At 32.7% G+C, this 21,878-nt stretch overlaps 2 protein-coding genes across 2 annotated transcripts; both read right to left on the bottom strand.

The window, feature by feature from the left end:
* Positions 1-265: 265 nt before the first annotated feature.
* LOC111395008 (LRR receptor-like serine/threonine-protein kinase EFR) lies at positions 266-5,410 on the bottom strand. The gene is made up of 7 exons (XM_023021035.1): positions 5,233-5,410; positions 4,909-5,090; positions 4,538-4,630; positions 4,367-4,424; positions 2,108-2,299; positions 740-1,648; positions 266-603 (listed from the first exon to the last, which is right to left on the bottom strand). The coding sequence occupies exons 1-7, from the start codon at positions 5,408-5,410 to the stop codon at positions 266-268; spliced, it is 1,950 nt and encodes a 649-aa protein (XP_022876803.1).
* A 6,239-nt stretch (positions 5,411-11,649) lies between these two features.
* LOC111395517 (ATP-dependent zinc metalloprotease FTSH 2, chloroplastic) lies at positions 11,650-16,732 on the bottom strand. Its single transcript, XM_023021538.1, has 5 exons — positions 16,563-16,732; positions 14,141-15,339; positions 13,755-14,068; positions 12,378-12,618; positions 11,650-12,282 (listed from the first exon to the last, which is right to left on the bottom strand). Exons 2-5 carry the CDS (start codon positions 15,326-15,328, stop codon positions 11,944-11,946), a joined length of 2,082 nt encoding a protein of 693 aa, XP_022877306.1. The 5' UTR covers positions 15,329-15,339; positions 16,563-16,732; the 3' UTR covers positions 11,650-11,943.
* Between the last annotated feature and the right edge of the window lie 5,146 nt (positions 16,733-21,878).

Consider the following 21,878-nt stretch of genomic DNA (forward strand, 5'->3'; position numbering starts at 1 on the left):
CACGGCAAACTGTTTAGTGATTTTAGAACTTCATAAAATGATTTATCGTTTTGGTTACCAGAAATGAATAACCATAATCTTGTTTCCTTCCCTTTCTTACTATGATTGAAAATTTCGTGTATTTTTCAATTTTCATTAGCTCATGTTATCATAAGCTTTAGAGATTAATAGTGAAATAGAAAATAGATTCTGACTAAATAGTATTTTTTTTTTCTATTCTCATTAAGAACTAAAATTTTTTGTCTTGTTCCACCTCGGTTATGCTTTAACAAAATTGAGTTTTAATCTTTTTGAGCCTTGTTACAACATCTTTAGCCCTGAGCCTCTCCTTGGGCAAATCAGTCATGCATTCTAGTGCTAGTTCCATGATTAATGTGAAGTAGCTCTCCTTAGCTCGAATATTATCTTCACCAGCATTCACTAAATCGACACCCACTATCTGTGCTATTGCGTTTGGGAATGATTCAAGCACCCATTTTCTCATTTTGAACTCTTCGACAAACATATCATCTGTTGGCTTCTTCTTGGTAAATGTTTTCATCAGCATAATCCCAAAGCTATAAACATCAGCCATAGTTGATACTAATCCAGTTGATCCATACTCTACAAAATTGGAACTTGTGATCAAATTAGCTAGTGACATGTTAAATGATGGATAAATAAATAAGAACTAATAAGTAATACATGGTTACAGTGTTAGCATTCGAAGATACACAAGTAGATGATATGAACCAATTACCTGGAGCCATATATCTAGTGGTGCCCAACGTTTTAGTAATCGAAATTCTCTGGTCTTTAGTGAAAAACTTGGCAATGCCAAAGCTTGCAACATGGACAGCCATATCTTTATCTAAAAGTATGTTGCTTGGCTTCAAATCACAATGGACAATTGGAGAGGGATGCCCATAATGTAGATACTCTTGCGTAGACGCGACATCTATCAATATTTCCAATCTTTGAGCTAAGTTTAGGGAATAGTTGCTTGAAGATAGCCATTTGGTAAGGTTTCCATTAGGCACATATTCCAATACCAAAGCTTTAAGGTCAAGGTTAGAGCAACTACTAATTACCTTGACAAGATTTCTATGACGAATGTTGCATAGTATTTGGCACTCAGAATCAAAACTGTTGTTTGCTTCTACCAAATCTAAATTAAACACCTTAATTGCAACAATCATTCCATTTGAAAATGCTCCCTTGTACACTGAACCAACATTGCCTTTGCCAATCAAATTCTCTTCACCAAATTTCTTTGTAGCATCAAGAATTTCATAATATGATATCCTCTTGATGGTGATGGGGGAAGTAGTTAGAGCTGGAAGAAGTGTTTTTCTGTTGTAGCATCTCATTAAATAAATCACGGTAATAGCCAGAATAATTATGATCAAAATTGATGGTAAAATATACTTCAAAACTCTAGTTTTGTTTGATATTCTAGTTGTATTATCTTCGCACGTCTTGACCTTAAATTGAGATGCTCCACACAATTCTCTATTGCCCACGAAAATATCTGGCATGAAGTTCTTAAAAGGCCCTTCATTTGGAATTTCACCAATGAGTTCATTGAATGAAACATTGAAGTACTCGAGGTACTCAAGTTTCTCCATTGAACTGGGAATTACACCATTGAGTTTGTTCTTCGATAAATCTAATATTTTCAATGAAATCACGTTACCAAATGATTCAGGTATTGGACCATGTAATCAATTGTTTGATAAGGTTAGATTTTCCAAATTCTGAAGTTGTCCTATAGTGCTTGGAATATCACTTGAGAATCGATTTCCCGATAGATATAACCTTCTTATGCTCTTAATGTTGCCAATTTTTGGTGCCAACGATCCATTCAACAAATTATGAGCTAAACTTAAAATCTGAATTTCCTTGTTATTCCATAGTGTGGATGGGATAGTGGAAGTCATTGAGTTGTAAGCTAAATAAATTGCTTGTAAAGATGTCAGGTTTCCTAAGCACTTTGGCCACTGTTGAGAAAGCTAATTAATTCCCAAATCAAGATAATACATATGTACCACATCGCAAAGATTGACGGATACTACCTCCCATAGTTTATTGACACCGAGTGTCAGCCTTTGCAATTTTCTTAATTGACCCAATGTGTTAGGAATTATCTCGGTCAATTCATTGCTTCCAATGTCTAACTTGATCAAGTTGCTCAAATTACCAATTTCATTCAGAATGATACCTTTAATACCACAATGATCGGCTTCAAAATGTTCAACGGATGTTGACAAATTACCTAAGGATTTTGGTAATATTCCGTGGAAAGGATTGTTTCCCATCCCTATGAATTTCAACTTCCTACAATTTTGCAATGAAATAAGAAAAATCAAATTCGAGCATTGAAAGATCTTTTGTCAACTGATTAGAACCAAAATACAAAATCTGTAGGTTATGTAAATTCCCTAGATTTATGGGCACTTATCCGCTGAAGGAGTTGCCACCAAGATCCAACTTAGTAAGCTTTGACAATTTGAAATAGAGGTAGGAATTTCTCCACTGAATTGATTGCCATCGAGTAAAAGATGTTCAAGATTAGGGAGACCATTGGCAATTGAAGATGGAAGATTTCAGGAGATACTATTGCCACTAAAAGAAAGTCTTCTTAACATGGAGAGATTGAAGATGGATTCAGGTATTTGACCCTGAATTCTATTGTCAAAAATGACCAATTTCTTCAAATTTGATAAACTGCCAATTGAATGTGAAATTGTACCTGTATTGTTGTGTTTGTCAACGTAAAATAATGAATACCAAAAGTACTAATTAGTTATAGATCGGTACCTGTTAAGATATTAGAACCCAAGGATACATATTGAAGTGCTAATGAGTTTTCGATTTCATATGGAATGCTTTCTTTGAATATATTTTAGGATATTAAAAATTGAAATCAACAGTATAATATTTAAAATTTCATATCAACTAAATATTTAATATTTAAAATTTTATTAAAAATTTGATTATGTTGTATTTTTAGTAATCTATAATTTATTAAATATCAATTTAAGTGAGAATAATTTTTTGGACGATTCTAGCACTATTATAATTCAATTATTTCAATAATACCAACTTTTCATTTTTCAATATATATTTAATTTATTCAACCATTTGTTACCATTAATGTATATGTACATTTGACAGATTTATTTAACCGGTGTGCTTTCATTAATGTATAAATTTTCTGTTATTTATTCTCAATTAATTAACATTAACACTCATTTAATTAATATTTATCTTCATTTATGCATTTTTAGTGTTACTAATTTTAATTATAAGTCAATTAGAATTTCACATTCAAGAATGCATTTCATTATTCACGCCCATGTATGCTAACTAACATCCAATTCTACTTATTGGAAATTAAATAAATGATTTAAAATTCATTGTCACGTATATATTCCCTAATATTAATTCTAAATTAATTAATATTTACTCATATTTAATATAACTTTTATAACACTTATAGAACATTTTATAATAACGTGCAATGCACGTTCAACATTAACTAGTTACATGAAAAATACCATATATTTCGAAAACAATTTGTCAAAAGACTTTAAAATGCATAGGTGGAAACCTAAAGTTCAACAAATGTTAAATTAACACAAAATAGATTTTATGGATGAGGGGGAGTACCAACTAATTTGAAGTTGATGATTAACTATGAAGTTATTGTCACATAATATATTTCAAATAATTATTTGAAAAATGTCAAACATGCTGAAAATTATTTGTCAAAATATTGTAAAACAACTAAGAGATAGCCTAAAGTTCATCTAAATTCCCATCAGCATAAAGTCTTTGTTAAAGGTGACCATTTTAAATTTAAAGTTTTCATAACTAATAATGCATTCTAGGTCCTCAAACTGAGAAATTAAAATAATAAAAAAATAAATTCTATTAATATTGAAAAGTTTAGCAAGTATAAGCATGTTGGGTACTTGGGATTTGATGTGATTATACAATGTTTCTAATTATTATTTGGAAAATACCACACATTTTGAAAAACATTTGCCAAAATAGTGTAAAATGCATAGGTGGAAACCTGAAGTTCATTTAGATTTTCAACTGGCATAAAAAATCTTTGTTGTATATGAAAATTTTAAATTTAGAATGTTGGTATAAATCTTTGTGAAGACATTAAATAAACAAATTGAATAGATTTAATTAGTGTAAAAGAGCGTCTAAGCATGAAGTTGAGCCTTGCCACCAAACCACACTTTAAGCTTTTATATGCTGGCCCGTTTAGGCTTGTAAAAGCTAGAAGGTTAGCCATGACATCTTGTCACGCTTTCTGATTTTTAAAACACTTGATGTAATATATATAAGTTTAAGAGATGTAGTTACATACCACTCAAATTGTTGGACCCCAAATCTAGATATTCAATTGCTGATAGGTTTCCAATTTCCTGTAAATCCATTTAAACATATAGATTTTAAAATATCAAATGTTAAATTAACACAAAATAGATCTAATGAAAGAGAAGAAGTACCTACTAATTTGAATTCGATTATTAAGTACCCATGGAGTTACTGTTGCATGATGTATTTCTAATAAATGTTTGGAAGATGGCATGCATTTTGAATAACGTTTGTGAAAAACAGTGTAAAATGCCTAAGTGTTTATTTGAGACGGCAGTATCCATCTCAAATAAAAGTTGATTAGGTATGTTGGATTTGATGTCATCATGATGTATTTCTAATATTTATTGGAAAATGCTATGCTTGATGGAACTCATTTTTCAAAAAGACATACTCCATGGGCATGACAACAGTTATTGTCAACTGTCTAAATTTTTGGAATACTTTATCTAGTGAAGTGGGAGATGTGCATATGAACAATGCTTTAAACTTACTTTTCAAATTATTTCATCCGAGATAGAGAACATGAACCTTTGACAACTTCCCGATTTCCAATGGAATGCTTCCGGCAACATTATTGGACGACAGAGAAAGTAGTTTAAGATTCATGCAAGCTCCCAAGCTTGGAGGAATGTTGCCACACATTTGATTCACTGAAATTCTTAGCGTCTCTAGCTTTGTAAGATTGAAGCAAATATCCATAGGTAGACTTCCTGAGAGACTTGTTCCAAAAACTCATTTCAATAAGAGAAGTGAGGTTGAAAATCTTGTTAGGAATATTTCTGGTGAGTCCACTATTGGAGATATTTATAGTCAATAGATTTTCAAGAAATTCAAAAGTTGGTAGAATAGAACCAGTTGGCTCATTGTACTGCATCTCTATTTCTTGAAACTGGCTGAGCTTACCAATCTCATTAGGGATAAACCCATGAAAATTATTATTGCTAATAATTAAGGATCCCAAAAAAGAGAGTTCATCAATTTGTTTAGCAATAGTACCTCCTAGACCCATATCTGCTAGATTTAAGTCCATATATAGCTCTTTGATGTCTCCTGCCACAATTAATACCAATCCAATTGCAGAACAAGGTTCCTTGTGACCAATTTTTTGCCAATATTTTATTTGGATCAGTAGTTATTTGAGATTTGAAAGCTACAAGAGCATAATATATATATATATATATACACATAATGAAAGCTTAGGCAAGATAAGTGTATAAGGTAATTTATGGTTAACATGTTGGTCGGGTTTTATCTCAAGGGAGTGGTGCCCATCAAACCATTACGATCTTCACTTTTTCCAAAATTAAAACAAACTATGCTTGACTGTGAAACTGGAAAAATTATTTCATTGAATACTAAGATTTTTCCTTTTTTTTTGTGTGGAAATTGTGGAACTCTTTTTCTCAAAAGAAGGCGTCATTCTTTTAATAATCCAAAAGAAATAATTTGCTTTTGGAGATTTCAGTGTCCAACAATACTCTCCCATTTTCTAGTAGAATGCAAAGATTTTCTTAAGAAAATAAAAATAGCTTAAAGTCTGCATAATCTTAAAGTGAAAATCTTAGGCAGTCATGAAATATTGCCTGAATTTCCGTTTCAAAAAGACTATTTATTTATTTTTATATCCAAAAGAAAGGTTTTTGTGGTTACTAAGAACACTTAATTTAAATTATTTAGCTCAATGCTTATAAAATCATTATTAGGAGTGCTTAATTTTTCTTATAAGATATTTTACGATTTTTGGTCTATACTAGTCAAAGTTGAACGTGCATTGCATGTTACTCAGAAATACTTTATAAATACTATAAAAATAATATTTGATACCAATTTGTTAGGAGAATTTAATGAGTTTCAAACGAACTAAAGAAAAAGTTAGGATAGAAATTTAAGAGAAGAAAATTGTAATCTCAAAACCCAACTTCTATGATTTAAGTTTTTTGTGACAATGAAATACTACAAATGAGTAGCCTTTTTATACTACATTTGATACATAAGAATGAATTGTTAATACATGAATTTAAATGCATATTAAAATTTCTAGATACATGAATAGAAATAAATTAATCTTTAACAACTCTAGATTTATTAGGTCAAGATTCATCGAATCAAGATTCCTTGAATCTAGATTAATGTGAATGTTAATTAATTGAGAATTAATAACATGAAATTAATACATGATAAGGATATTTTGTAGCATTTATTACATATTGAAAATTGAAAAGTATGGTATTATAGAAAAAAATGAATTGTAGTATGATTAAAATTGTTCAAAGAATGATTCTCATTGTTATATTTAACATATTATAGATTATCAATATGAAGACAATGAGGACACTTAAATGGAGAAATTGCCACAACCAATATCCTGAAAGTAGCCTCCATCATCCTGAGTAGAATTATGGACTCTTAGAAATATAAATGGGCATGAATGGAGCTTTTATGACCCTATCAACTGAAGCTCTCTTTGTCCATGTACGATGAAGCAAAGCATATCAGATCTAGTGCCGAATGTTCTATATTTCGTTATCGGTCTAGCATTAGACTCGTTTGTTTACTTTACTCGTAATTTTAGTTGTATGTTTTGCTTTTTCTATCCTCATAATATATAATAATCCTCCTCGTGTCAACTGGCTCATGATGGGAAGTCGTATGTTTTGCATTTTTCATCCTCGTAATATAAAATAATTTCTTATAACTAACGGAAAAAATTTTATTCAAAATTTTCACAAATATAAATGTAAATTTATGCAATACATTGTTAGAAATTTTGTTGTTCAAAATCTCGTGGTTGGAGGAATTAAAGAAAAAGCAAAAAATTTTGAGTGCCATAAAATCGCCTATGCGGTTAGAAAATTGGGAAGGGCCAAGTGCTATAACTATGCGACCGCCATGGTTATGAAATCCGATTGTTGAGGTTATTTTTTAACCCTTTTTTATTCAAATTTGGTGGCTTTTCATCCTATGTTTGGCACTATTTCGTGGGATTTTTTCTAAGCCTATAAATAGGTGATCGAAGTACAAGAAATTATATTGAATTCTATCCCCAAATTATTCATCGATGAAAGGAGAAATTATCACATATTCATAGCCAATATTCTTTTTTTCACTTGTTAACTTTGAATAAACACTTTTGTTTTTTGGTCTTCTTCATTAATCTTTGTTTAATCCTATAAACTATTTGCAGGAGATCCTTAAAAATCATTGGAAAGGAGGCAAATAATGTCTGAGGACTCTGGGATTTATTTTGTGTTCAAGCCTTCGTTGATATAATTTATTCTCTTCCTGTTTGTTTGGTTTCGTTCTGTTCTCCATTACCACATTTTTTAAAACATTCTCAAACATTACTTGATCATTCTTACTACGATGGAGACGGAATATACACTTACTACTTTAAAAATGATGGATCAAGACCTGGTACGCTTGGAAAGATTCGATGGTGCAAATTTCAAAAGATGGCAAGACAAACTCAAATTCCTTCTAATGGCTTGAAGATATTCTATGTGATTGATCCAAAATTGGAGCCAATTCTTGATGCAACAGACAAAGACATCGAAGAAATTCGTGCAGAAAGGAAGAAACGGGAAGAGGACAAATTAATATGTCATGGCCATATCCTAAATGTGTCGTCAGATCGTGTATATGATCTCCACACCAATACTACATCAGCAAAGGAGATTTGGTATGCGCTTGAAAGCAAATATAAAATCAAAGAGGAAGGTACCAAAAAGTTCTTAATATCCAAATACTTCGATTTCAAATTTTTGGATAATATACCATTATTTCCTCAAGTATATGAATTACAAATAGTTGTAAAAAAATTAAATCAATGAAAATCGAATTTTTTGAAACTTTCCAATTGGGAGCAATTATTACTAAACTCCTCGGTTCATGGAAAGGATATAAAAACATCTTCGTATAGAGGAAGAATCAAGGGCAAGAGATAAGATTGAAAATTCTTATGATGACTCTTCGAAAACCAATGCCGTGGACAATGTGGATAACTCTAGCAAAATCAAAAGTAAGGTGAAACCTCTTGGTCCTAGAAAGGATAAAGGGAAGTTCGAAAGCAAATCCAAAGGACCTTGCTATGTTTGTTGGAAACTAGGACACTATGCTAGAGATTGTAAGCATAGGAAACAACAAAAGAAGGAAGGACAAGTGAATTTCGTTGATGAGATTCGGTGAGTGAAATCAATGCAATTCAAGGCAAAGTTTCGTGCTGGTAGTACAATACATGTGCTATAATCCATGTATGTTATCATAAGTTCTTCTTCAAAACTTATCATGACATTGAAGACAACCAAGAAATACAAATAGAAAATGAAGGAAGATCAAAGATGATCGATAAAGGAAATGTTAAACTCATTTTCACTTCGAAAAAGAAAATCAATTTGACAAATGTCTTGCATGTATCAGAAATGAATAGAAACTTAGCAAGTGGAGTTCTTTTGGAAAAACCTGTGATTAAATTTGTTTTTGAATCTGGAAAACTTGTACTAACCCATAACATGCACTTTGCTGGAAAGGGCTATTCCACCGAAAGAATTGTCAAACTATATACTCTTGAGGATAACTCAAATAAAATTAAGTTTTTTGCTTATGTTACTGATTCATTTAATTTATGACACGATAGATTAGCACATATAGGAGATAATGTCATGAAAAGAATGATTAAATGTGGATTAATTCAATCATATATTGACAACCTAGAAAAATGTGAAATATGTTTTAAATAAAAAATAATTAAAAAGTCATTTCATAGTATAGTAAGATCAACAAAATTGCTTGAACTTGTTCACTCCGACATATGTGAATTAAATGACATGCTAACCAGAGAAGGTAATAGATATTTTATTACTTTTATTGATGATTATTTTAGGTATACTCGTGTACTTATTAGAAAAATGAGGAAACCTTTAGTGCCTTTAAAACATATAAGGTTGAAGTTGAAAATCAATTAGGAAAAAAAATTAAAGACTTTAAAAAGTGATGGAGGTAGAGAATATTTTTCTAATGAATTTAACATGTTTTGTGAGCAAAATGGAATAATACATCAACCTTCTGCACTTAGAACACCGGAACTAAATGGATTAGCAAAAAGAAAGAGTAGAACATTTTTTAAAATGATAAATGCTATGTTGTTAAATTCTGAACTACTTTTAATTTATGTGTTGAAGCTTTTCTTAGTACCTGCTATATAACAAATAGGATTCACATGAAAAAGAACAAATCCTCAAACAGATCCACCAATGATAGCAACCTTAACAAAAGTATACTGAAGTAGTATACTCAGGTTCAAAAGGTAATGACAACTTATTCGATAAGTGGATGGATTTCAAAACTATTAAATTTATTAAATTCTATCTTTGAAAAATAGTGTTGGTTGTTACTGTTGGATTGATGAGTTAAAGTAAAATTCTTAATGATGTTCAGTAATGGTACAAATATCTTTAAAAGTAACAAAGTTACTAGAAGAACTTCACCTATGTAAATCTCAAGGAGGTATCGCCTCATTAGAGAGTTGGAGTTTTCCTTCTTTAAAAGTTCAATGAAAAAGGATTAGTGCCAGACCATATTAGTACTAAGCGAGTTAGAGGAACTTGTCAAAAGTTTAACACTTGCGCGTGTGATTTCATTGGCATTGTCACAAAGAATAACTGGTTCAAAGCACTCTAGCTACCTGAAATTCTGATAATACTTTATGAGATTTACACTATGAATAGATTCAAATCAAAAGATATCTAGTTCTTACGTATAATTGTTGGTATTAGATTATGTGATTAACATTGATTTTGAACAAGTGATGGATTATTAGAAATTTGTTGTTCAAAATCTCGTGGTTGGATGAATTAATGAAAACAAAAATAAATAAATAAATTTGAGTGCCATAGATTGCGCATAGGCCTTTTGGGCCTGTGGTCGCATTGGCCCCTTCAGAGAATTGAGAAGGGCCAGTGCTATAACAATGCAACTGCATGGCTAAAGCCCATGCGGTCGCATGATTATAAAATCTAACCGTTGAGGTTAGTTGTTGACCTTTTTTTATTCAAACTTGGAGGCGTTTCATCCCATGTTTGACACTATTTCATGGGATCTTGTCTAAGCCTATAATCGGTGATTCGAGTACAAGAAATTATATTGAATTCTCTCCCCAAATTATTCATCCACAAAAGGAGAAATTATCACATATTCATAGCCCTCCTTTTTTTTTTCTTTTTGTTTTTTCCACCTTGAAGAAACACTTTTGTTTTTTGGTGTTCTTCATTAAGGCTTGTTTAAACTTGGAGGCGTTTCATCCCATGTTTGGCACTATTTCATGGGATCTTGTCTAAGCCTATAATAGGTGATTTAAGTACAAGAAATTATATTGAATTCTCTCCCCAAATTATTCATCCACAAAAGGAGAAATTATCACATATTCATATCTTTTTTTTTCCCAACCTCGAAGAAACACTTTTGTTTTTTGGTGTTCTTTATTAAGGCCTATTTAATCCTACAAACTATTTGCTGGAGATCCTTAAAATGCAATGGAAATGAGGTAAATAACGTTTGAGAACAACGAGATTTATTTCGTGTTCAAGCCTTCGTTAATACAATTTATTCTCTTCTTGTTTGTTTGGTTTCGTTCTGTTCTCCATTGCCACTTTTTTTTAACATACATTAGTGCAAAATCATTTACAAATAAATAAATAAATAAATTTCTTAATTGCAAAATCATTCACTACTATAAAATGTAGGGACGATATTTTAGTAGTGTTGCCTTTGCAAAGTCTCTGTTCCACGTTTTCTTTCACCATTTTTCGCTGAATGTTTGTGTTGCAACCAACATTCAACAACATTCCGATGATGTTGAGTTGATCAATCGCCGGTAGGATTTCCGTCAATGACGATTGACAAAGATTAAATGTGTGAGTGACTTTTACCAACTTCAAGAATAGTTTTTAAATTTTCATTGGTGATTATCTTTTACTGATGATAATATATTTCATTGGTAAAGAAAATTTGCATATTAGTGATACTGCATTTAATTACTATCCTCAAATCGTTCATTTAGATGTTTTCTCCGATTCTCCCATATTGCTCGAGGCATCTCTACCCTTATCTTAGAATGCTTAAAAAGTGTTACCATGCAAGACTATGAGACACCATTGTTTATAAACGTAAGCCTAACACAAGCTCAGTAAATCAATTAAGTGTTCAATTTTTTTTTCCCCTTATATTGCACCATCGACTTTCATAAACTGTACAACATGAATTTTGCCGCCAGCATAAAAAATATGCAGTGTTCATGCACCATCCCAGCATCAAGTTATCCATATATGTCACATTTATAATTTTCACGGCTGTCTTATATTGAACTATCTCATCTAAAATTTAAAAAAGATACTCCATTGACTACACTAATATTCATATGAAATACAAAGCTATAAATCTAAATCTTTGGACAGAAAACTCTCTGTGGGAATTGCTCTATCAGAAGTAAAAAAAATCATATAGAGCATCAGATCAATTTGGGATTTGTAATTGGGATTTGCTCTGGGGTTGCCCAATTTATTCAGGCTATTATACAGTTACAGGAGAAGGTGTAGGACTAACGCAATTTTCAGCAGGAATCTCGACAAATTCTGAAAGCATTGCTCGGAATTCATCTCCACTCATTGTTTCCTTCTCAAGAAGGACCTCCACTATCTTATCCATTGCTTCACGGCTGTTCCGGATTTGCCTCAAGGCGATCTCATATGCACTATCTGAAATCCTCTTAACGGCAACATCAATATCTTCAGCAAGTTTCTCTGACATTGAATTCCTTGCCATCATTCTCATGATGACATCAGCACTTTGACCCGAGGAGTCCATGAGCGACCATGGCCCTAATTCGGACATGCCAAAAGTGACAACCATCTACCAAAGAAACATAACATTTAATAAAACGATCAAGTTAAAAATTAAGTTATACCAGAATCCTAGACCACGAGGAGTAGAAATAGAATGTTTACCTGCCTGGCCAAACCAGTAATCTGTTGTAAATCACCAGCTGCCCCTGTAGTCACTTCAGGCTCACCAAATATGATTTCTTCAGCAGCTCTTCCACCTAGCCCACCAACAATTCTGGCAAAGAGTTGCTGCTTGGATATCAAGGTAGGGTCATCTGCAGGAATGAACCAGGTCAAACCACGAGCCTGACCACGTGGTACCAAAGTGACCTTTTGAACAGGATCATGCCCTGGAGTTAGCGTTCTGCATGACAACACAAGCAAAACTTGGATGATTTTGTAACCTGATTATATTAAAAACAAAGAATATAGTACGCAGAACTTGCTTTTGGAAAGAAATCAAGAATCTATATCTTAAAAGTCTATGAATTGAACTTTCATATCATAAGCAACTAAGAGAGACATGATTGGGGGAAAAAGAGCTTTATTCCAGAACACTAGCTAGGGTTAAAAGGCATATTATAAAGAACACTAATTAGATCAGCTATATTTTATGGCTCTGAGTGTTGAGCTGTTAATGGTAGAGATGTTCATATAATGTATATAGCAGAAATGAGGATACTAGGATGCCGGGTCCTAAGGAAGAATTTGCTTGGGTCGTAATTTGCACCAATTTAGAGAGGCCCTCGTTTGTAAGAGTGATAAGACTTTGGTATAGAAAATTAGGAGAGAGAGGTGTAGATTAAAAATTATCTTGGCCTGTAGTGGTTTCTAATAACAGTTACCTTAGATCTCTCAGTAGATGTGGACGAACAAACCAGAATGACCAAGAAGGTTTCCTATAGCTTATCCCAAATTTATTTGGCGCCAAGTTTGTTGTAGCTAAAGGAAGCATAACGTATAAATGGTTATATTTTAAGTAAGATCACATGCATTCCCGAGTAAAGCATGTTTAACTTCTCGTTTATACTTCTACTAACATAACAGTAGAGTGTTATTTAAAATTCAGATACTAAGCTGCCACATGCATTAAGCCCAGACTGTGTTTACCCAAGACAGGAGATAAATTTTTTTTTGAGCTTAGTCAATAATCATAGCAAAATTTTCAAGTACCCAGCCCAGCAAACTCTTGTGCCGAAAAGCATGAAGGTTTGGTCGAGTAAGATGTTTGCTAGGTGTGAGAAAGCCATGATTTGCAATAACTGTAACATAAGGAGCCTGGGGTGTGGCCCGGTTTGTGATATTAAGACAGCCAAAGAATTTAGTTTACAGCTCACAATTCACAAACAACAGGAGACAAAAACCACAGCATAAGATTGATTCAAGATTTAACTATTATATCTAAAAAGCAAGATGATAAAAATGCCAAATTGCTAATGTATATAGAAAAAAATAAAAAAATAAAAAATCCATAGATGAACTTCTTTTTACAATACTTACCCGCAGATGGCATGGCCTACTTCATGGTATGCTACGAGACTTTTGCTTTTGCCATCTGTCATAACTGTCCCTTCCATTCCAGCTACTATCCTATCAATTGAATCATCAATTTCTTTAGATGAGATTGCAGACTTTCCACGTCGACCCGCCAGAATAGCAGCCTCATTTAAGAGATTAGCAAGATCTGCTCCACTAAAACCAGGTGTCCTCATGGCTATCACTTCAAGAGATACATCAGAATCAAACTTCTTATTTCCAGCATGGACCTTTAAGATCTCTGTTCTTCCACGAATATCCGGGACATCAACAGTTACCTGTACGAAGATTAAAAAGTGCATCAGTATGAGAACATTAAAATTAGAGACAGACATAAAATGTATCTTTACCTGTCTATCAAATCTTCCAGGTCTCAACAATGCAGAGTCAAGAATATCCGCACGGTTGGTTGCCGCAATTACAATAATACCAGTGTTCCCTTCAAAACCATCCATTTCTGTCAATAGCTGGTTCAGAGTCTGTTCCCTTTCATCGTTTCCACCACCAATTCCAGTTCCTCTTTGACGCCCAACAGCATCAATTTCATCGACAAATACAATGCAAGGAGCATTCTCCTTGGCCTTCTTGAAAAGATCACGGACTCGTGAGGCACCAACACCAACAAACATCTCAACAAACTCGGAACCTGAAATTGAGAAAAATGGAACACCTGCTTCCCCAGCAATTGCCTTGGCTAGCAACGTCTTTCCAGTACCTGGAGGACCAACAAGCAGAACTCCCTTAGGGATTCGTGCACCCACAGCAGTAAACCTCTCAGGCTTCTTCAGAAACTCTACAACCTCCATAAAATCTTGCTTTGCTTCATCCACTCCAGCTACATCATCAAATGTTACACCAGTGTTTGGTTCCATCTGGAACTTAGCCTTTGATTGACCAAAGGCAAGTGGAAAACCTGGCCCCCCAGGTCCACCCATTCCTCCAGAGGACCGTCTTGAGAGAAGGAAAAGACCCCCAATCAGGATAAGAGGGAAGGCCAAGTTTCCAATCAAGTTGAATAAAAGAGAGCCAGAGTCCTCTTGAGCATTGTGGGCAGCAAAGTCAATATTCTTTTCTCTGAACTTCTGAAGGAGCTCCTGGTTGAGTCCTGGGAGTTGTACACGAACTCTCTGCATTCGGTTACCCAACTCTGGAGAGATAGCCTCAACTATTGCTATGGTTCCATTTTCAAACAAGTCTACTTTTGTCACCCGATCCTTATCCAGATACTCCAAAAACCTTGAATAAGACATCCTTGAGTTAGAAACACCTTGCTCATCAGCAAACGCTTTTCCATTGCCTAGTAATGCAGGAGTGGCAAGTCCAGCATTTCCAAGCAACAATTTTAGAAAGGCTCTTCTTCCTTCATTTGGCCTTTGATCCACTGATGCTCTCACTGTGACTGTTTTTGATGTCTTACTCAATGATGGAAGGTGAGTCGATTGGAGAAACTGCTTTCCATAAATTTCCTTGCTCAAACTTGTTTGAGTACTGTGTATAGATAAACCATTTCCCACTACACATGCCGATGTTGCAGCCATTTTAAATTCCTCTGCATAACATAAACTTTTGAAATCCATAAAAATACTCAAGGCATACATCACAAGATCATTAATTAAACCTTTCACAATATTTTGCAGACATATTTGTTATGAGGTCCAATGTCAATGCAAAATGAAAAGGCACAAAGACACGATATTTGATTAACCACAAACTTTTGAATGTCAATGCATCCCTAAAACTATATAAAAAGCAATGATCTATGGTGCATGGAAAGATAGAAAAAATATATATATTTCAGAATCTTTCATATTAATCAAGCAACTTATGGCCAACAAAACATTGAAATTGTGGTCAAGGTGGAGATCCAATAATTGTGAACATTATTATTGCATATTATTATTCTCCACCATACATTCAAACAATAAAATATTCTACACACAAACCAATAAAGTTTCCTTACTTTTTAACCACACATTCTCCGGAAAAAAATACTATTCAAAACTCTTTCATTCTCCAAATAATGGGTGACAAAAACATGATTGTATTGAATATGCAACAATAATGTTCACAATTATTGGATCTCCACCTTAAAATACAAATACAGAAATTCCTCATAGTTCCCCAACCCCAAAAACATTAATAATAAAAAATAAATATCTAGTAATTCTTTTTACTATAATATTAGAAAGGGAAAATTTAAAAAATTTAAAATTTGAAAAAAAAAAAAAAATAACCATGTAAAAATTAATCAACGTCGATTTCCTCTCCCGCTAATCTCATATTACCTGTTCTACTGTTTTGGCCCCCAAAAGCAAGAAAAATAAACAAAGAACCGAGCTTAATTCTTGTGACAACCGCTGAATCAAGCATAACCGACGACGATTACATGCTTTATTTATCATAATTATCTCCAATTAGTGGAAACCACGAAAAATGTTGAGCTTCAATGACGTCAAATTATTAAGCTTTACTAATTCAGCTACAGAACTGATACTAATTCTTGTGCCAAAAACTCGACTAAACGATTAATTAAAATAAATTAACTTCATTACGATGAAATCAAACTAAATTGTGTAATCATTTTATAATCTCCAAGTAGTCGAACCCACAGAAAATCTCGAGTTTCAATGACATTAAATATCAATCTTTACCAATTCAGCAACAGAACCGAGATTAATTCTATGATTAAACAAAAAAATTTCAAAAATTAACTTCAATAATAACAATTATAAATAAAATTTAGAAAAATACTCTACGAATTCCAAAACATACCCGTATAGAGCTGATTACTCAGAGAGACGAATGGCTCAGGAAAAGAATTGAACGGGTTTGATTTGTAGAGGAAGTAAAGTAATTTAAAGGGAATGAATGTGGTTTGGAAATAGTATACGTGGAATTTTCTTAGTTGTATATTTTACCTGTGCAAGATTTTTTGCCCTTAGGATTTTGGCATTTTATGTTGGATGGCAAATAATTTGGGACTTTGCCTCTTTGGTAGGCTACGCGGTCAAATTAGAGATTCATTTGTTTTACTGAACATTGTTTGTGGTGAGTTCCTTGGATATTGACTTGGGGGGACACGAGTATTGCTTATGTTGGGTAACTATTGGTTGATATAAGTGTGTCATGTTTCAACATTGTCCATAGAGATACGTCTATCGAAGCTCGTACTAATAGTCAAAAATTATTTTCCTATAGAAATGGAAAATATAAATGCATAAATCATAATTTAGTTTAATTACTAAAATCATTTAAGAATTCATTAGTTTGTCATTCATAATAAGGGTAGAAATGAGTTCAAACAACTTGTCGGCTCGACATGCCAGCTCGTGAGAGCCCAATCCATGGATGTCATTAAATACGAAAAATAAGATTTGCTCTTGAAATCCAAAAGCTTTAGTTGTTGAGCTCATCCCGACTTAACCCACATGTGCCTAAGGGTCAAGCAAAATTGAGCTTGGCAATTAAAGCTCGTGGGGTTTGAGAGCCCATTTTATTTTCCATATTTGATTACCTTACTTTTTCTTATCACATATTTGATTTTCTATAGTTTCTTTAAAATTTGGCTAAGAGGAAAAAGAAAAATTGAAAAGCTCAATGGCAAGCCTAGCTCAGCTCGTGATGGGCAGGCCCTTGGTCAATGAGCCAATCCCTCTCATCTAATGGGAAGCTCGCCATACTCACAAAATTGAGATGGAGGCAGTGCAATATAAACTCTTAAATAAAGTCAAATGGAAGAATAGTGGGGAAAAAGAGCTTAAAGTGAAGGAACTCTATAACTGAATATTTTTTGTATGAATAACTTTTTGAAACTGTAATGCTCATTGATTTCCCTGGCCATTATAAAATGCTTGACTCAGTAATATTGAAAAAGATAAATGAATAAAAATTAGTCTTGTGTTGCAAGTATAGATATCATATGTTTGGTAAGTTGAACTAGACATGATCAAAGAAAAGAAAATAAGATGTTTGTCAATTATCTTGTATAATTGTGTTGTGTTCGACTTTCTCTTCTTGCATATAGTAAAAAAGCTGATATTAAACCAATCCACATATGGGTACAATGCAAAAAGAAAGTCATTTATTCAAGGCAATGGCCCTTCTTTTTGTGAATTAATTTACATCTATTTTCAAACAGTTTTTAAGAACTAATTGTACAGGAGTTTAATAATCAAGCTCACGGCTACTATCCTCCAAGAACTACTTCTTAACTTTACAAATACTATGAAAATTTTTGAATTTACTCATTCATAATATTCATTTTTCTTATGAAGCTATTTTAGTGTATCAACTGGACAGTTGCAATAGTAGGTGTTTTTTCTCTTAACTTTTGTGTTAGAGCTACGCGAAATGTCATCACTTCTGCTGCCAGTCCACTAAGGCAAACTTTTACGATTAAATCCTCAATATGAACAAGCTCTAGTTCTCCACCACCTGTACCGCCCTAATAAGGTCTAATCTCTTATTGAATTTGGATATATAGTAAGTTATGTTAATACTTTAATATAATCAAAATAGAAACACCAAAAGGATCATAAGCATTTGTACACTTTTTTGTTTGTAAAATACAAATCACAATCTAAGTGAATAGTTCAAGCTAAATATGTAAAAATTGATCTCTGAGACAATAATGAGTTCTCGTTTTATTGTTTTCCTGCAATTGAAATCTTTTCCCCACAAGACAAAACATGGCATTTGTTTTGTACCAGTAATTAAGCAGGAAAAACATGTGTTAATTACATGAATGGTTGATGTACTTTGTCATATGCTATTACTTAATTACTGAACTAAAAAATATATCTCAATGATCACTAAACTTCGCCAAGTGTTACTACTTCATAATTGAACTTAAAAAATGTATTCCAATAATCACTGAATTATGTACCGTGTTACCCATCTATCGCTCAAATGAAAAAATCCGTTAAGTTCAATAAATGACGCAAAGTGACCATTGAGATACATTTTTAAGTTCACTTCTGAAGTAATAATACTTGGTGAAGTTTAGTGACCATTGAGATATATTTTTAAGTTCGATTATTAAGTAGTAACAATTTCTTTTTTTCCTCTATTCGACCCATGTGAAAGAAAAAACTTAAGAAAATGAAGGAAAACAAGTTTGCATTCCAATTTCCAAAATAATTGAAACCAGAATAATAATATTCCTCAAATTATTAAGTAGTAACAATTTCTTTTTCTTAAATTATTACGTAGTAACAATTTTTTCCCCTCAAATAGACTTCTAGCATATTTTTTTACATAAAGGACTATGAAAAATAAATTGAAAAATCACCCAACATTACAATTTTGCATTCTAATTTCCAAAATAATTGAAACCAGAAGAATAATTTTGGATTCAAAAATGGAGAGAGAAATGTAACCAAATCATATGAATGGAGGATGTTTCAATGCAGTGGCTGAAGAGAGAGTGTAGAATATGGGAGTGAATTTTCGTTGATAAATTGAAGAATGCTCGCTAGGCGTAGTGGATGAGTGCTGTGAATAGAACAATTATCTCCTTCGACAGTAACTTTTATTGATGTACTGACCTTTTGTTATATATGGTTTTGACTTAATGTAAGCAAAAAGTTGTTTGTACTTTTTGAAAAATATATGGTGCAAAAAATGTGAAGCCTTATGTAGTAGGTAGAGTGGTTGAAAACTGACCAAGGGTATATGTATGTATCAAGAAAAACTTTTGAATGAAACATATAATTCTCTGCACTTTTGTATCTGAGTTTTTCTCTCTCCAGTAGTACCAACGGAAGAACTTTTCTCTATTCAAAAACTCACATGGTATTAGAGCTTTTATGATCTTAAGGATCCGAGAAAATATTTTTCATGGCAACAACAAGTGTTTTTTTGCCTACACCTCATGTTTGTACCTCCTGTTTTCACTGGAGAAAGTTATGAATTTTAGCAGTAAAGATGAAAGCTTTCTTGATGGCTTATGATCTATGGGAAATAGTAGAAAACGTTTTGAGCTTGCAAATGAGGAATAAGATCAAACTACAATACAAGTTAATCAGCAAAAAGAAGAGTTTACCAAAAACTATAATGCTCTTTCTTTCATCCATTCTGCTGTATTTGAGAACATTTTTCCAAGAATTGTTGTTGCAACTATAATTAAAAAAAAAAAGGCATTTTCAAGGCATAGAAAGAGTTAGAATAGTGAAACTGCAAATGTTGAGGAGAGAATTTGAGATGTTGAAGATGACTAAAGCACATTCTGTTAAGAAGTAATCTTCAAAACTCATAGAAGTTGTGAACCAAATGAAGCTTCATGGAGAAATTTTTTTTGATTAAAGAATAATTGAAAAGATCTTGATTAGTTTGCTTGAANAAAATCATAGCTTTCCACTAAATTGGTCTTCTTGTCTTAGTTCACATACTTATAGAAGTAACGCTAATGAAACTTGGCTTTGGCAAAAGAGATTTGGGCACTTTAACTTGCCATCACTCAAACTTTCTTATGAAAAGAGAATGATTAGAGATTTATCTCTTATAAATCTGATGATATTTTTATCTTTAAAATCGTTTTCTTTTTTTCATCATTTTTATGAGTTATTTTTATCATTAGGACTCTTATGAGGGTTTGACATGTACCTTAATAAGTTAGACAAAATAGAAAATACAATATCTTTGTATTCTTTTTCCATATTATTATGAATTCTCCATTCTTCGGCCAAATTTATTGGGTTCATCTTACATTGTGACCGCTACTTCATCTTTTGACATATAACCTCGTTATCTTCTGACTAATGGTGTTAGCGCCCATAACTACTTGGTTAGATTTGTTAACAAGTTTCTACAATATATCCACTTTCAAAGACTTCAAATTGCATTGGATTTGTTACTTAGATCACTAAATTCAAATTATTTAGCATAGTGTATATAGCTTTGATAGCAGTGTTTAATATTCCATACAAGACATTTTCACAGCTTAAAAAAAAAAAAAAGATATTCCTAATAGAGAATTCCTGGTGACTCGTATATGTACCCAATGAAATTAACAATGCAACCAAGATAGTGGTCTTTAGTTTCTCACATGGATTCTTTACCGTTGTTATAAGAATCAATTTTAAGCTTCAAAACCCTGTCGCGTCATTCACTATAAACATTATGGTTAAATGACCGTTGTAACTTCGAAAATACTGGTTGGTTTGTCCAATCTCTCAATGCAAGAAAATGTAGAGAAATATGGTTTGTAGTCTGCATGCAAGGAAAATTTGGACACAGTACTGATTGCAAGTGCTTAAGCACACTCTTAATAGAAGAAAAATTGGACTTCGAAATCATTTTCATTTACACGCTCAAACACACCCATGAATGGAAAAGAAAGAAACGAGGAAACGTTCATGTTCCCTCACATGGATGCATGCAAGTGTAGAAAAGATGAGTTTAATGGAAAGTTGAAAAAAAAATGGGAAAAAGAAGATTGGGAAAATTTTATGTTTCAAAAAAGTTATATATTTTGTACATTGCTTTTATTTCCTTTACAAAATGAATGTCACTTTCGGAGAAAAAGAAGAGAGGATGATGATGACTGGAATGCACACAGTTGCGGACATTTTCTGTGTCCAGTGTGGTTCAATTATTGGATGGAAATATGTAAGATTCATTTACTGGAAGACGTTGTTTATCCTTATTGATAGGTGAAGGATGAGAGCATGTAGGGTTAGAGAATAAGACCATGAGCTATTGAGAAAATCCAGCATATTTATTTTCTTGTTTTGCACGTTCTAGCAGTTTGTTCTACATTATCCTTCCGTTAGCTATTGTTGCATTATCCAATTTTTCTGTTAGAGAAGAAAGATAATCTTACCTCAAATTTTAAATAGATGAGAGAAAACAACTAGAAAAAAGTGTTCTAAAAGGTGTAATGCGTGGCGATGCATGGAGGCCAAGCTATGGGCTAAGCGAGCTTAGGCGAGGGATAGGAGTAAAAAAGCATAAAAAGACATTTTCTTATTTTAATATTTTTTGATCTTTAATCAATCGAAAAATCATTCACATTTACATGCTCAAACACACCCATGAATGGAAAAGAAAGAAACGAGGAAACGTTCACGTTCACTCACATGGATGCAC

Source organism: Olea europaea, chromosome 6 (assembly GCF_002742605.1).
Source record: "Olea europaea var. sylvestris chromosome 6, O_europaea_v1, whole genome shotgun sequence".
Taxonomy (NCBI): Eukaryota; Viridiplantae; Streptophyta; class Magnoliopsida; order Lamiales; family Oleaceae; genus Olea; species Olea europaea.

Excerpts from the sequence above, each read along its gene's own strand:
- LOC111395517 (XM_023021538.1), bottom strand. The coding sequence starts at position 15,328 with ATGGCTGCAACATCGGCATGTGTAGTGGGAAATGGTTTATCTATACAC. Across the intron at positions 12,619-13,754 it reads GTAGGCCATGCCATCTGCGG|AACGCTAACTCCAGGGCATG; the intron begins GTAAGTATTGTA and ends GTTGTCATGCAG. Across the intron at positions 12,283-12,377 it reads TTACTGGTTTGGCCAGGCAG|ATGGTTGTCACTTTTGGCAT; the intron begins GTAAACATTCTA and ends TTTCTTTGGTAG.
- LOC111395008 (XM_023021035.1), bottom strand. The coding sequence starts at position 5,410 with ATGGACTTAAATCTAGCAGATATGGGTCTAGGAGGTACTATTGCTAAA. Across the intron at positions 1,649-2,107 it reads GATAATTCCTAACACATTGG|ATTTATCGAAGAACAAACTC; the intron begins GTCAATTAAGAA and ends TGAAAATATTAG. Across the intron at positions 604-739 it reads CACTAGATATATGGCTCCAG|AGTATGGATCAACTGGATTA; the intron begins GTAATTGGTTCA and ends CCAATTTTGTAG.